Raw genomic sequence first — 16,776 nt, forward strand, 5'->3', positions numbered from 1 at the left:
CCGGGCGTAGGTAGGTAAATTCCAATATTGTAAGACTGTTTACATAAGTCTGAGACGATTCAGTTTTGTCGGGTGTAGATCACTGACTACAATACCCGTCTTGCGAAAAACAAAGTTCAACATCGATCATCGATATTCCACGACTTGAACGGTTTGGACTGATGCGCTTGGCCCCTACGAAAGTCACTACTCACGGGCAACAAGCCCCCCGGAGAATAATGCTTGTGTGAATGATACGTAGGACGATGATCACATGAAAGAAGTGGGGCTTGTCCGCAGACCGGAATGTAAACATCTCGGGAGCTCGTGCTCATGATTGGTGTAAACTAGGCGACACTTGTTTACATAAGCGCTCAGATTGCCCCCGGGGCCGCCGGCAGCTAGCGCCAGGCGGACGAGATCCAGCATCGACTTCTCCACCTCAAAAGTGAACCCACTCCAGCGTCCTCCACCTCCCCTATATACCCTCCTGCTGTCGTGAATCCGTGTCTGCGTGGCTCCTTCGTTGACCGTTGGCGTGCTCGGACAGTCTTCGATGGTTGGCCCGCTGGTTGGGGGCTGCCAACAGAGGGATTGGTAGAGAGACAAGCGCTGGCTGTCTGATCTTCTACTTGCTATCGTCATACAACGATCGGCGGCACATCTTCGCCTTGTGATTGAAGCGCGTCCGCGCTTCTCCTTGCTATCCATTTGATTCCCCCCCCCCCCCCCTCTATTTTCTTTTTCAAACCTAGGCCCTTGAGTTCACCTCTGAACTATAGACGTCTTCAGATCTCAAAATGCGATCGCCACGTCTTCTCTTGATTCTCTTCAGCCTGGTCTTCTTCCCGATCTTCCTCACCATCTTTTCCGCCCTCTCGTCGCCGACTGTCTCAACCTCACAAACGCTGTCTGGACGGACGTCTGGACTGCACGCTCTATTTTCCTTCAACATTCCATCCTCGCTCTTTCCTCCCTCAGCCATCATCAGCCTCACCGATGACAATTCAACCTTCTTCCTCGCCCGCCCTGCGGCATTCGGCCCGCTTTTGCCTAGAAAAGGCCTCAGTGGGAAACTCTGGGTTGGAAGTGGCTTTGGGGAAGGTAGTCTAATTTCGGGGACAGAAGGAGAGCTGGGATGCTCAGACATTCCCGGTTGGGGGGAGAACATTCGAGCCAAGGCCCATGACTCTGCTGGCAAGGGCGCCATGCAGAAGTCCGGAAAGTCTGGGAGCGGTGCCGTGGGCGAGGCCCCGATTCTGCAAAGTCGAGCCTATCTTGCGTCGCAGGTTGACTCGGCTCGGCAAATGGAGCGACGTGAGACCGTGGCGTCGACCGCTGTAGATGACGGAACCGATGATCATCTACACCAATCGCTGACGGATCCTACTGTTTTGAATATCAAACAAGCTCCAACGTACGGAGAAACGCTTCCAGTGAAACAGTCCTCACATGCCGATATCCAGTCATTGCAAGAAACTGCTGAGATTCAGGGCAATGTCGTTCTCCTCAGTCGCGGTGGCTGCGGATTCCTCGAAAAGGTGATGTGGGCTCAACGCCGTGGCGCCATTGCCGTGATCGTTGGCGACGATACACGAGGCGGGAACCTGGTCACGATGTACGCCCGGGGTGACACATCAAACGCGACCATCCCTGCCATCTTCACCTCCTATACCACTGCGCATCTCCTCTCATCGCTCATTCCATCGCATTCTGGCGCAGTGGCCGGCCTTGGCTCGAAGTCTTCACATCCCACGTCTGCCGGTCGGACGAATGTGGATTCGGAAAAACCAGCCGCTCTGCCCAGTATTTTGGCCTCAACAGCCCCTTCATCAACTTCTCCGTCAGCCTCCAAAGAGCACTCCGCCGCTGGTGTCTCGCACCCGAAGGGCGGGGTTTTCTGCGCTTTGGGCTCATTTTTAGGACTGTGTAGTGAATCGGGAGGTCCACCTCGTCCATCAGACAGTCGCCGTCCTCCCAGCAGCGGTAACATTGACTGGCTTGTGCCTGGCGCCTTAGAGGCAAAGGAGCCATCTTCTAGTTCTTCTCGGCATGGGACGGAGTCCAACCGCCGCGGGAGCAGTAAAACTGATGCCACATTGAAGCCAAAGAAGTTCGAACTGTCTGAGGAGGAGGATGATATGAGCGATGAGGAGTTTATTATTGGTGTTCAGGATTGGAGAGATTCTGATCTCCTTGCGCCGAAGGACGAGGGGCGCCCTCTGCCTAGCACTACGCCGCACGATGACCCGAATTCTCAAGACCTCCGCGCAGATCAAGGTCCATCTTCGCCTTCCAATTCACTTCTTGGTGGCAGCATCACTCCAGGAAGCGGTGAATATCAAAGCATTGACAAGCTCACCGGCAACAGCCGCGTTGGCACGACACATACTCAGAACAACCCGAGCACCTCAGCTGCTGTCTCCACCTCTTCTGGTAAAGGGTGGTTCTCAAGTCATTTTAGTTGGGGCCATGATCACGAGCAGTCGGTGCAACCTTCTACGGCCTCTGCACTTAGGAAGGTCTCAGAAGGCCAGAAGAATCCTTCGCCATCCTGGCTTGATTCGGAAACGCCAATGGCCTCGGATCATGAAGGTCTCTGGGTTACTTTGTCTCCGACCAGTGTTTCGGCCAGCCCGTTTTTCGATACTCTTTTAGTGCTGGTTGTCAGCCCGCTGTTGACGTTAACGATGGTCTACGGCTTGCTCTTGCTGCGATCTCGCATCCGACGACGTCGATGGCGCGCGCCAAAGTCTGTGGTTGAGCGTCTCCCTGTTCGCACATATCACACCATCGCTCGAACCCCCTCGTCATCAAGCTCGGAATCCTTGAGACCTGCCAGCCCTGGGCCCGTATCACCATCATCTCCACTACTTAGCCATCCCAGCCGCTCAGACCGTCCACGTCTGGCCCGCTCCCGCTCACAGACAGTTGCTGGCGTGATCACAGACTCAACATCCTTGCCCAAAGAGGAGAAACTGGCAAGTTCACAAACTGGTTCGACGCTCTGGAGACGCAAGTATACTGGCAGACAGGTGGAATGTGTGGTTTGTCTCGAGGAATATGTTGATGGTCAAAGCCGGGTCATGAGTCTTCCTTGCGGTCACGAGTTCCACGCAGAGTGCATGTAAGGACCCCCCACTCTCATTCTCTAACCGTCCTCGCGAAGCGAAAGATGACTAATCGATCCTTTGCATCCAGTACACCGTGGCTGACCACTCGTCGACGCACCTGTCCGATTTGCAAAGGTGACGTTGTTCGCTCGCTGGGCCATTCGAGAGCAGCAGAACTTGACGATCAGGACGAGCAGTCAGGCAACTCCCTATCCCAAGAACGAAATGAAGGCCCTGCCCAGTCTGCAGAGGTGCCCATTTCCAACGGCCACGGAGATGGTGACTCTGACGACGAGCAAAGCGTCGGCCTCATCACAGGCCAGCCAGCTTCCACCTCGAATTCTAGCTGGCGGAACTTTGCCTCGTTTAGTTTCTCGGCTTTGGGTGGAGATAACATTTGGCATCAAGCCCGTGCAGACCGTAACAGGTAAAGGCTTTGCTCACGATCAACGGCGGGGCTTTGCATGTCTTAGAACGCCGCCTGGTCTTTCCAGCCTTTTCGTACTCAGTAGATAACTGGGCTTTGCTTTGATTCCATAGCGTTTGTTGTATTAGCGGACCTACTCTTCTTGCTACGCCCTTTCGGTTTTCAATCTACCAAGTACTGTGTTGGTAGATGTTTTTCTTGAACGTGCTGAACACCCTACGTTTGTAGCAGCTGAATAAGTTATCTTGTAGGCCAAATGTCCCAGTCCAGTGTCCTCTTATTATAGACAGATGGCTCTTTGTTTTATCACCTTTTTCATTGCATGCTTTGGTGCCAAATTTGCAGATGGCAGAGGTGGCTCTTTCAAGATCATTTCTCCACTGTCAAACATTCCAAGCGCCATGTGAGATACGCAAGTTCTACCCGATGTAGCCAACCTTTAGCAGTCATAAAAAAAGAGAGACTCATCCACTGGCCTTTAACAAGATAAATGTGAGAAAGCCCATTCATTTGTTTAGGTTTTGACTGGAGTTGGTTGATAGTGATGTGGACTTGGTTATGAGACATCTATAAGCACTTCTGGGCTGCTCAGGCGGTGATTGGGGTTTCGAAGGCATGCAAAGCTTTAAATGTTTGAATATACCACTGGACGTGGAGAGCCTCACCGAGGCAGCAGAACCTGTTACCTGTAGTCTATCTTATAGATGTAATGGGGTATCAATCGATCTGTATGGTGCTCACCAAAAAATGGGATTTGCAGATGGCCATGATGAATGGAAGTACTGTAGTGAATCTACTAGTCTTACATCAACTTAGGGGTTTCAGATGGGTGCAGTCAAACCTGCGATGTGAATTTTTAGCTCGGTGTGTATTCAATAGCCGAGTAAGGTCGACTTGATACCTATCATCTTAACTGTGTTAGGTTACTTTCATGGCACGGGATTTGTCCGATGACATCCATATTTAGTCAGGGATACGAGTACTGGCAAATATGACAAGACATAACCTTACTAGGTTCAGTGTGGTATTTGAAACGGTACTCACTGAATCAGAAGAGGCATGCAGTATTGAAGAGCTCATATACTATCTGAAAACAGCGTCCAGTATTTCTCGGGGATTTTGTAGTAGCTAAATATTCGTATGCACATAATTAGATATAGTCGTGCCAACGTCTTCCTTCTCTCCAGACAGTGTCACTATCCGAACTTTTTACGGACCCAGAGAGTATATCATATTCGTGCCGTATTTATGCAGGATATAGGTGCTTCACCTTATTGAAAATCGTGGTTCCATGTCAGCATGTTTTTTTCTTCGAAAAATGTATATGAATAAGGCCTAGCATCTTTTTAGTATATATATATACCTAGTAGACGAGTCATACGATAAAGTGCCCGGAATTTATCACTGGTGTTTGACTTTAATATAACAAATTTTTCGAAGGAAACGTACTCAAAGTGAGGTCTCTCTTGTTCGTGTTTGATATCATCTATTCAAGGCTTAAGTAAAACTCTACGGTGGATAATACCAGACGACGTGAGTACTCATTTTCAGGACGTTATTGTGCCTGGATGTTGTTCTGATATCAAAACCTCAGATCCGAGAATCTCTCATCTTTTCGGATTTGAATGAGAACAACAGTTACGTCTATCTCGAGTCTGGGCGTCCATCCTGCACACTGATAAATAAGGTTGTGAATACGACCATGATTCAATTTCTCTGTAGTAATTTGACTCGGCCGAAGCTAAATTGATAATACCGGTAGAACAAACTTTCTTCAGCCTTTCTGATATCTACTGTGCACATTTCATGCTTACTGCAGCCAGAATGTGTGAGAAAATCTCACCTTGGTTTTATCATCATTCACTGAGACAATCGGGTCAATAACAGCCCTAGCGGACAGACTCTCACGGCTTCAGGGTCACTCACGCACAGAACGGAAGCTTGTCTTTAACTGTTAACTCGAGAGCTATAAGGAGGCTTGGTTAAGAATGAGAACATGAATATTGTGACTATACTTCATATCTGCACATACCCGAGGTATCATACCACAATCACATCTCCACACTTAAGAATCCGCTGTAATGAATCGTCGACTGACTAGAGAGGTAGTGGCTATGGGAGCTGATGCGCATGTAAAGAGAGCGGCGTTGTTACATTGCGTGATTCACGTTGGATGGCCAGAAGCAAAAAAACTTGAAAACATTTTTCTGCCTCGGTTTAGGTGTGAAGAGTCTTAAAATTGGTGAGCTGGGTCTTCCAATAATCATGTTCAGATGTGGCTGGCATAAGTTCTTTGAATAATGATTTGTTTTTTTCTTGTCGCGATAGGTAGAGCCGTATTTTTCAACGTTTGTCCTAAAAGACCCTCAAATCTCTCACTCATGTCTCCTCCTCTCTCCCCCTTATTCTTCTCATCTCTTGTCTTTATCACCCTCTTCTTTCAATCATAGGCTTATCGGTCGTCGCAGTAGGCATACTCAGTAACATGCCGATTGTGCCAAATCAAAAGCCAGGTAAGTAGATCACCATCATACTCAGTTTATAATCTTAAAACTTCTTCGATTCGTTGCGGCCTGTGGCCCAGGTATGTGCATAAGACTGACTATCTCCCTAGTGATCTCGAGCCTTTCGAAGAAGACAAGGTGGTAGAAGGACCGACATGAGACGAAAGCCAAAATGGGTACTAAGTCTGAGACAGCTACTATCATATTAGCACTGTCTTTCGAGCGACAAGAGGAAGACTGCAGCATTGGAATACGCAGAATACAATTCCATCCCGCTCATCTGCTTGACTTTCTCTTCCCTCTCCTTTCACCACTTTTAAAGGCGATGCAACTTCTTCTCAGAACTTGATCTCTCTTTCTTGATCATCAGTCACTTGAGTCCAAAAGGCGCGCACGTGATCTTTCGATCAATATCGATTCGAACAAACGCAGATCAAACGACGGAGGACATTCTTCGCCAGAGAGATCGCTTTGTACAGCAGGTTCCATAGGACTAACCAGAGCTTTCCGGCAAAAGGGTTCAATGGCTTCACAGCGACCCGAAAGCTCGGCGGGAACTGCAAGCGAGGTTAGTTGATGTTCTGTTCGTCTGATATTCTGGACCTACCTGGTTGGTCGATGCTCAGGACTCTTTATAACAACCCAGGCCTAAAGTCTGAGCATGGGGATCCCATATGCTACTATAAGCATGGGAAACTTAGGGTTCACTCTTGAACCATTGACCACTTTCCTCACAGCCATTGTTGATGAGAATGTATGCTGATTGGAATTGTGAATATGTGAAACTTGACAGAGCCAGCAGGGCCGGTCTTTGAAAAGACAGCAGTTGACAGTCTTGTCTCGCCTTCGACCTGAAGCACCAGCATTAGTTCCTGCTTCTTCTAGTGTTCTCTCACGTGCTGCACCTTCAGTCACTCCTGACGTTGATGGGCAACTGCTGAAGGGTCCAGAGTTGTGTACATCCCCAATTGGCGGCGCGTCTGTAAACAGCAAACAATCCTCATCGACCGCAAACACTGTTTACTACTCGCCCCCTTCAGTCAGCCCAACCCTCGCACTTCTCCAGCACTCTCTTCCTTTTACTCCTCACCTTGCCTCAACCCTCATCTCTTCTCCCTCTCACTCTCGTGAGGCTTCCTTTGTCACTGCCGTGCCTATCCCGTCGCCAGAGCCCCCAGAACGGTGCTTCCTGGCTAAAGCCTCCATTTTTCCGACTCCTGAGCATCATTTGCTCGATATCCCATCCGTGGCAGCCACGCACATCCTTTGCTCTGAGTGTCACTCCTCTCAACCAAAGATGACTGCTCATGAGCCTTCCCTCTCCAATCAGAAAGAGATCGTTCCCCCTCCTGTGTATGCATGCGACAGCACCAGACCTGCTGACTTGCACGACCTGACCTTCGTTCCAAATGTGCAGCAAATCCCCACTGCAAACACCATGTCCCAGCAGAGCGGATATGGATATCCTCTCCCTTCAGCCCCTCCGTCGCCTGCTCAGCATGGCTCCCACCCAATGCGCACCACAGGCCAGCAAGCTTACGGTACTCAATATGAACCGGATGGTCCACCCCAACTTCCGTACCGGCAAGGACCTCAGTACGTGTACTTGCCATCGGGTCCTTTGCTAGGCCCAAGTAACGCTCCTCACGGCTTTTGGATGAGCGCCATGGAGGAAAGAGCCGCCTGTGAACCTACCTTCCAGATGCCCCCACCAGGCTTGTTCCCTCGACCACGTTTGATTCAGCCCCATTGGACTGAAAGTGCCCCTGACATGCACCATGGTGTTCCTGCCGCTGTTCAGTCTGTCTCTCCCTCGTTCCAGAGCTCAGATGATGATCCATTCTACTGTGTTCCGGACTCTTTTGTCGCTCCACCTGGTCATGAGGCTCTTGGCCCAACCCTCAGCATTCCTCGTGATCAGGTGCATCCAGCACAGATTCCTGAGCAGGTGCCGGTGAGTGAGCAGTCTGGAGACAACTCAGCTCTGAGATCTCGACCAATGATGACCCCCGCAGAATCTGGAAGGACTTGGGCCAGCACATCAAAGAGACTCCCACCAGGACTTGCTCAACATTGGCCACCATCACAGTCAGCGAAAATGTGGGGAACTGGACAATTTCAATCCACTCCGACAAAGATGGCTGCACTGAACCCCATGTATCATAGACCGAGCGGACAGGAGGCTTTTCAGAAGGAGCTCCAGCAAGGTCAAATGAGCCCTGTCTCACAACATGGGGTTCACTCTTTTGAGCAGAACATCGATCACGCACAGCAGGCAGTGCCGATCTTTCCTCAGCAAAGGAGAGTGGTGACTGAGGATATGGTGCCAAAGAAGTACAGAAGGGACCAGGTCGTACTCTGGGACCACACCGCGAAAGATGCCAGTAACTCTCAAAGCCAAAGGGCTGGAGGCAATTTCAAACTCCGATATGAGGCGGTCCCCTACCCTGAATGCCTGTCATGCAAGCCTGCGAGTCTGGTGCCCTCTCCTTTTCACCCTCCGAAGCAGCATTCCGAGGACTTTGCGCGTCACAAGCGCAATCGTTCTTCCATTTCAGCTGGACACGACCAACCTCTTTTGCGCTTTGAGAGCGAAAGTCATGAGAAGATGCCCAGCAAGGGCAAGAAGAAGATGGGTACTGTTGAGCTCGTGCGGCTTGCCCATGGTGAATCTTCCAAGCAGCCGAGCATCGACCAGGTCAAGATTGGAGATGAGACCAACGCCGACATGAATGGCCATCACAAGACGACCAATAACTCCTCAGCACAACAACTCGTTCGGCTCTTTGCGCAGACATTCGAGAATCTAGCGTCTTATGATAAGGGCTACTCCAACTTCCAAGAGGTCCCACTGGATCCAAGTGTCTACGACGTCCTTGGCATGTCGGATCCCAAGGGTGACTGGCGAGTGCAGCCGAGATCAATCTCATCTGCTCCTCGTGGGAACAATACAGAACCATCGAGCCAGCTGGTTTTGTACCAGGAAAAGAATGCTGGGCTCTCAGATCAGCCAGTTCCGTACCGAAAGAGTAACACTGGACCTGGTCATCAACCAGGCCCGCGTCACAGCTGGCTCGACAACCCAGATGTCGATCCTTTTATCACCTCCTTCGATACTTGCCCAGTCCGTTACCCTCGATGGCCTGGAGTCCAATCACCTCCGCTGCCTCGAGAGCGAACCCAAAACGCTGAATATTTGCGGCAGAATCCGGTGTCGCTGTTTGGCCGTGACTCAATGATTGAAGTAGCCCCCTCAACAAGCGTTCAGCTGTTCAGTCGCTCAGTCCACTTTGCTGACGAGCCAGCCATCGTGCTTTTCACTCCTGCTACTGTCGCTTCCAATTCTGATCCTACCATCTCTCGCATTCAGGAACTGAATGCCATCTTTGAGGAGGTAGAGTCAGAATTCCACGAAAGACACATGATCGGCATCACCCGGCACACCAAGCATCGACACAAACGCCCTTGAAGATGGAGCCGAGATCTGCTGTCTTTTTCTGCGCATTTCTCTTTTTTTGACTTGACAATTTTGTGATGAATAGTTGAGGCACTCATCAGTTGGTGTCTCTAGGCAATTTTTTTTGAATGGAAATGATTGCAATGTACTTCTGGGATGACCCTACGATTAGGAATGATAGTTGCATTGTCTGACTTCTCAAGCTCTCTGTAATCTCATCCGCCCTCACTTACAGTTTCACAGCCACAGGTGCTTCATCAAATTCTGAGCTTCACTTCAAATACTGCGCGGGCACTAGCGCAGTCCCTGGTGTACGGCGATCCTTTTCTCGCTGCGTTTCAACTCACGAACCATCTTCCTCATCGTTTAAAATGGATATTATCGCTTTATACTTTTCATTTGGGTGGCTACATCATGTGTCCACAATAAAATCTCTCTTCTCTGGCGCTAAGAGCCTTTGTCAGATGGGGTAAGCCGGCGTGGCAGCTTTTGTACAACATGTTTCGAGCAAACTCGAGGAGGCGTGAGTAGTCGTCACAAAGTAATCACGTGATCTCAAATGCCCTGACTCGCGTTCTGGTCGACGGTCTAGTTCCAAAAAGGCATTAATCGGTTTTCTCATATGAGAAAGTTTGTGACCGCAAAATGGGTGCGATTGACGGGAATTTGTCATGGTAATTTGGTCAAGTGATTCAATCATCAGGTCCATCGCCTTCAAGGGTAAAATTGACGCCAAGGTTGAACATGCGATGGAACATTTAAATGCCAATCTGTCATTCGTTATTACCCCCATGGGGTCACGTACGTCCTGGAAAAATTCAAACACAAAGGCCAAGTGCAGGTCTACAGGAGAGGACGGGGATGGTTTCCAAAGACAGGGTTGGAAAATAAGGGGAAAAGAAGAAGAGGAAGAAGAACAAGAAGAAGAAGAAGAAGAAGAAGAAGAAGAAGAAGAAGAAGAAGAAGAAGGAATATGCATTATCTCAGTATAAGAGAATGAGAACATTAGCAGAAGGGGAATCAGATGATTGTTGACATTCACTAGGAAACGATACGACCCAAACAGGAGAAATGTGCGGACCGGATTGGGAACACGTAAATCAAAACGCCACGACTCCAGGAAAAACTGCAGAGAGTATGTGATCACAACCATGTACCGTTGGAGAACGTACGGAGCGCGTGGAGGGGAAGATCGCGGTGAGTAAACCAGGCTTGGGCGGGAGGGTGACAAGTCGTACAATTGGGGGAATATGCGAAAGAGAAACAAAGTTAGACGGAGAACTGAGGGAGTTAGCAGGAAACCAGGTTGATATGGTGATCATTCAATGCCGCGCAGGCAAGCATTGTGCGATGCGGATGAAAAGCTGTTCCAGCGATTGGAGAGGAGCGGTTGTGCTGGAGGAAGCTCGAGTACGGCTCGTAGCTGGAAAGGTAGGTACCATCAACGTTGTAGGTCTTAACTTCGTGTCGGTTGGTGCCCCTGGGTATTGGAGAGAAGTCAGTCACTAGGTCTATCACTCAGCTGAGGGATGGTAGAGAATGCTACTCACATGCTGAAGACAGGTGCATGTTCATGAACACTCAAGGTGCGGAGGGTATCCTTGGTGGCGAAGATGGTGGAAAGAGAACTGTTCATGCGGAGGTCCCACAGGCGGATTTCGCCATTTCGACTACCGGAGATAAGCTCGCGCAATCCACCACGCTGCATGTGAACGTTCGTGATCCATTGTTTGTGCTCCCGCCAAACTTTGACCATGGAGGTGGTTGGCTTGAGGCGCTGGTCGAAGACTCGGACGGCACCGTCGCCGAAACCCGCAACAAAGATGTTACCCGCTACTTGATCAGAGGTCAAGGATGTAATACATGATCCGGAACGAGCAGGGATATCCTGACGTCAAAATTGGTTAGCAGGTCACCCAAAGCTCGGAAGTGGGGAGAGAGAAAAGGAAAGAACCAAAGGACTTACATTTGTGCAGACCTCAGTGGCTGCATTCCAAACTCTAATCACCTTGACATCTCCAGCAACGAGAGCTTTACCCTGTCCTTGCTGCCAGTCGAGTACAAGACCGGCATTTCGGTTGCTTGGGATCAATTCGGGCAAGGCTCGGAAAGCAGTAACGACCTCAATTTTCTTTGACGATTCGTACTGGCGGAACAATTTCAGAACGCCATCTGACGAGCCAGTCAACAGGAGAGCTTGGTCGTCTTCGTTGATATATCGAACTTCGTTAATCTTCGAACCCACGGGGTTACCATTCGAGAATTGGTTAAGTCGCTTGTGATTTTGCCAATCCCAAATGCTGCAGGAAGAGAGGGAGGTTAGTACAGAAACTGCTTGTGGTACTTCATTGCAACACTTACGCAATGGTATCTCGGTCATCCGCGACTGCAAGGTGGTCTTCAAATTGATGGAAACACATCTTCAACGGCTGGCTACTGTTCGAGAGAAGGGTGATCGAGTTGTCCCAGCGACTTGTACCGGCCTTGACCTTGAGAGGCTGTGTCTCTGAGATGATTTTCTCGTTGCGACCTCTTCGCCAAAGACGCTCATTGTAATCAGCACTGCCAGGCTCATCGGGCTCATTCGGCTTCATTTGAGGCTCGCGGAAGTACTTTCCAGATGTTAGCTTCTCATCTTGCAAGCAATCTTGAAGAGACTCGCAACTCACCTCTGTTGACCAGTCTAGAAAACGGCTCTTGAGAGGGATACTGGGTGTTTCATCGGATTTCCGAGAACGGAAACCTCGAGAAATAGGGATCGGGGCTTGATGGTACGCGTTCGCCGGTGCGACGTGATCGTTCACCTCAGGAGGGCGAGTCCACTCTGGGGGGGCACGACCACGGGGCGTCATAGGCATACGGCTCTTTGAAGTGGGCGAAGGTGGGCCTGAGTTTTCGGAGGAGTCCGTCGCAGAGCCACCGAAGGCAAGATTCTTCAAGGAAGCAGCGACACTCGCAGTCCGTCTGAAGCTGAGCGAAACAAATCCTTCTTGTTTGGCGGGCGCAATATTGGATGATGGGGGAGTCGAGGGGGGCGCAGACTTCTTTGTTTCCGTCCTTTCCTGCGCTTGATAGCGTTGGGCCACCCGATTTGTAAGATCCAAGATTTCGATTCTGATCTTGTCGGCGAGCGTTGCCATGGGCGACTCGAGAAGAGCAAGGTGGATAAAGTCAACAATAACTCCGGCATCCTGAGCGATGTCCGGGTGGGGGTCGACGGAAAGAATGAGGACTTGCTTCCAGACAGTTCCGAACGTTGTATTCCGTGACAGTGAGATTTGCTTGGACTCGGAGATTGTTTCATCATTTCCAGTGTCAAGCTGAGGAGCGTGCGATGTTTCGCGGTGAAGACGTTGGATCAAAGATCGCTTTTCGTCTTGCATCTCGTCATACGCGGCTACCACAAACTTGTTCTGGTGACGCTTGACGAAAGTCGAGAAGAACACAGCAAGCTCCTTTCGGACAAGAACACTCCCGTCGGCGGCCATTGGCAGGACCGCCATCGCCAGCGATTCCTCTATTTGAGCCACTTGATCGGTCAGGTCTGGGATTCCGAGGAATGTCGTGACGGCGTGAAGCATAGCGGCGCGAACCTCCGGCACGGGATCGAAGTTTAATTCACAGAGTCTCGTGGTTGCCGCACAACGAATACCCATCCACTTCGCTTCTGGGAAATCACGCCAAAGCATACTAAGGCAGAGACATGACCACTGGCGGAGTAGAGGATTCTCAACGTCACCCAAATGCTTCAGGCATGAGTCGAACAAGTCGCCTGAGAGGCAAACATTCTGTCCCTGGGGGTAATTCTTGCAAAAGAGTGAGACAATGAAGGCACACATGGCACGGTGCTCGCTGGCATTGCCCACTGGGATCGGAGATGACGGGTTGAGGATCGAGATGAAGTAATGAATGCCGTTGTCTTTTAGCAAATCCATCTGGACCGTGTTGTCTACGGCCATGATGCGCGCCCAAATGAAGACCATGACAGGCTTCAATTCCTGGGCAGCTGACTGCAGCAACTTTACGACGTATGGGAAGATGCCGATGCTGAGGGCCAAGTGGACAGCCCATGGGCCCAGGTCGAGGAACTTGCTCAGGAGTATCAAAGCACGCAACCGGTGAGCTTGACTGAGTAGAACCTGCAAAACGATCGGTAGTTGATCTGGTGGGTTCTTCTCCGTCGGGCCAGAGGACAGATAGACCTCGAACGCGGTAAGCTGCTCGGCGAAGAAGAGGGAATGTTGATATTCGTACTGTCGACGTCCCTCCTCGTGATCTATGAGAGCGGGCAACTGCGATAGGACCATCTCCACCGCAAGGTCCCAGCTTTTCCAGAGAGCATGATTATGAGTCTTGGGAAGTTCGGGAGAAGAGATGGGGTGGCATTTGTAGGTCCGCATGATGCGCTCACTGAGCAAGAAATTGCGGAACAGGGCGGCTACCATCAGATCCTGACGGAAAAGCTTCTTGAAAAGGGCGCGAGGCAAAGTGTTCCAAGCGATTGTATCCGTGATTGCGGTGAAAATCCAGTTCAGCTCTCCCAAGGGGCTGCGACGGTCCTGAAGACGACCAGGCACGCGGAATTCATCAATGGAGAGATCAGTTTTCAATGGGTTTTGCAAAATGAAAAACCGCAGGGCAATCTCGATGGGGGTCGTCAGACAACATGTAAAGAGATCTGCCGGCAAGTCGGGATTCGTGGGAAGGGACTCGTCTTTTTGACACGCCGCTAAGAGAATGCAATCGCTGTAGTTCTGTACCACGGCATTCGGGTCACGCTTCTTGACCTCGGCATTCTCTTTCTCGTGTTTTTCCACGAAATTGTGAAAGTTATGAACAATGTTGCCAGCGTGAGACACGTCAAACACGAAAAGACTCGGGCCTGCCAGCCACGACTGCAAGTCATACAACGGCACCGGAATGTACTGGGTGTAGTTCTTATTGAAGACCCAGATCTCGCCAGATGCGGTGGGCAGCGGAACACCGTGACCATTGTAATGGAGCAGCACTCGCTCGTCCTTGGCATTTCGACGCAGAGACATGCAGAATTTCTTGGTTTCATCGACGGATGGGTCCAGATACTGCTTATACCGAGTGCGCAGACTCAGCGTCTCGTACTGCTCCTGCAACTTCTTACCAATCTGTTCCATGATCTTATTCTGCGCGCCGGCCGTGGTCGAGGTGGGATCGACCCAACACTCAAGCTTCGAGGTCGGGTTTGCTTTGACCACATCGGGGGGGTCAACACCAATGTTGAGACAAATCGCTAGGGCTGCAGAGACTGTCTTGAGTCTGTCCTTCATCCGCCATTCCTGGGTTGGCCAGCTTCCGTCCGGATCGCGAGGGATACCATTCGTTTCGTGCCGTTTCTCTGTGAAGTACATATAGAAATTCTAGGGTAGACAGCCACTGTTAGCCATCGACCTGAACAATATCACAGGACACCTCAGCGACTCACAGAATGTAGAATTTTGAGGTATTCGCTGGAGGTGTATTCCTCCTGCCAGCCATGACGCATGGCAAAGTCCTCCTCCTCATCGCCGAGTGACTTGTCAAAAGTAACTGTGCTGGGACCGTAGTCACTGCGTGCTCGTTTAAGCATTGCTGGCCGCCCATTCTCGGACCCCCGCGCGGATGGACGCCGGGGTAGCTCTGCTTGTGAATTCCCCGCATTTTCTCCCCCGGAGCTTGTTGGGCGCGAGGGCTGAGCCAGCGATGAAGACATTTGCTCAACCGAAGTGAATGATCGATGATGACCACTCATTGGGGCTGGAGAGCGATCGCGTGCGGGGATAGTCGTTTCCAGCTCGGGTCCGAATGCGACGCGAACAGATCTCGTGGGACGGCGGGGCTCGTCCCCGTTCGTCGCGGGCTGCTGTGAGGATTCTTCCATATCTGCGGTTGGATCTCTCATGTTGTGCGTTCAGTCATGGCGGAGCGGCACAGGTAGCGAAAAGGGAGAGTTGTGTGGTTTGCAGGAACAGAGGACGCAGTTCGCAGCAGTGAGAGATCCCAACCTCTTATCTCTCCCCGAGGAGCTCCTCAAGCTCGGGTGGTGTGTGTAACGTGACCCCGTTTGTCCAGTAATTGCGATTCAAAGGACCAGGTTCAAATTTTGTCTTTCTCACTGCACAATTGGGTGATCCCGCAGTAAAGCGCGAAAGCTAGCGGGCTGGTTCAAGGTCGCCCAAGACAGCCTGATCTAATCGGCAATTCGTAACGATGCAACGGTGAGGCTCCGATGCTGGGCATGTCCGGATTATCTTTATTCCGTGGTCCAGTCCCCGTTCGGCGATGCGAGTGCGGAGGCACTGACACTGGCACGCTGGCGCTGGCGTTGGAGCTAGAGCCCGTCCACTGCAGCCATGGGGGGACCGTTTTGCCCGAACCTCCTGGGCGGACCTGATGAATACTTCTACGGGTGACCACATGAGTACATACTCATGGTACATAACTACAGTCTGTAGTCTGTAAATTAAGCAAACACTGGGAGCTGACTTGAGCAATCTTTTAGGCTCAGGCACCCTGGACCTCCATGCCCGCTAGCTATTCTCAAGTGAGGACTACAAAATTTGCTAACTTGGGTAAAGCTGCAAAGCAGCCCATACTTCTGGGGAATAAGGTTCAACCTTTGGCTGCCGTCTTTTTACCCGTGTCGTTGGCTTATCAATACTTGCATAATTGCATGACTGAGCAGAGATGAAATAGCATGATGGGTGGCCAATGGATGCGTATGATCCATTGTACAGTGAACAACCTCGCTGTATTCAGCAACTTTCATCATTTAACTTGATTACCAATGGCCTGAGCATGAGACAGTCCGGTCTTGTTCCTCTTGCAGTACGCTTCTATCGAGATCGTATCTCTGGTAACGTCTTCTGATTTATCGTTTTTACTGGTCTGGATAAGCCAGGGATGGGAGATGACATTAGACTTACATTACTCGGAAGGTTTCCTTTTCCGTCTACAGGGTACACTCCGATGTCTATATGGATAGTATGACGCAGGCCATGTAGCAATTGGGACATGGAGAATAGAAATTATGTGCAGCTTTGCCAATCAACTCGCCAAGTGAGCAGATGGACGGTCTTATTACACAATCTCACTCCCAGCCTCATTCATCTCGAATATACTCCGGACTCGAAAGCGCTTCCGACACGAACACTTCCCTGAACCCCACGCGATAGACTCGTGTACCACCGAAACGCCCATCAGAATTAAAAGAAGAAAACCTAGTTCAAAATACATCTCATAAGAAACAACTCAGTCCCACCTCTCACCATCGGATGAAATCTG

At 50.5% G+C, this 16,776-nt stretch overlaps 3 protein-coding genes across 3 annotated transcripts; 2 read left to right on the forward strand and 1 right to left on the reverse strand.

Annotated features, from left to right (window-relative positions):
* Window positions 1–779: 779 nt before the first annotated feature.
* Window positions 780–3,523, forward strand: POX_b02542 (uncharacterized protein; the record flags this gene model as incomplete). Its single annotated transcript, XM_050111455.1, has 2 exons — window positions 780–3,106; window positions 3,181–3,523. 2 exons carry the CDS (start codon window positions 780–782, stop codon window positions 3,521–3,523), a joined length of 2,670 nt encoding a protein of 889 aa, XP_049971801.1.
* Window positions 3,524–6,684: 3,161 nt separating this feature from the next.
* POX_b02543 (uncharacterized protein) lies at window positions 6,685–9,492 on the forward strand (the record flags this gene model as incomplete). Its single annotated transcript, XM_050111456.1, has 2 exons — window positions 6,685–6,777; window positions 6,823–9,492. The coding sequence occupies 2 exons, from the start codon at window positions 6,685–6,687 to the stop codon at window positions 9,490–9,492; spliced, it is 2,763 nt and encodes a 920-aa protein (XP_049971802.1).
* Window positions 9,493–10,770: 1,278 nt separating this feature from the next.
* POX_b02544 (Target of rapamycin complex 1 subunit mip1) lies at window positions 10,771–15,394 on the reverse strand (the record flags this gene model as incomplete). The annotated part of the gene is made up of 6 exons (XM_050111457.1): window positions 10,771–10,960; window positions 11,031–11,368; window positions 11,447–11,780; window positions 11,842–12,092; window positions 12,150–14,873; window positions 14,939–15,394. The coding sequence occupies 6 exons, from the start codon at window positions 15,392–15,394 to the stop codon at window positions 10,771–10,773; spliced, it is 4,293 nt and encodes a 1,430-aa protein (XP_049971803.1).
* Between the last annotated feature and the right edge of the window lie 1,382 nt (window positions 15,395–16,776).

Source organism: Penicillium oxalicum, chromosome II (assembly GCF_001723175.1).
Source record: "Penicillium oxalicum strain HP7-1 chromosome II, whole genome shotgun sequence".
Taxonomy (NCBI): Eukaryota; Fungi; Ascomycota; class Eurotiomycetes; order Eurotiales; family Aspergillaceae; genus Penicillium; species Penicillium oxalicum.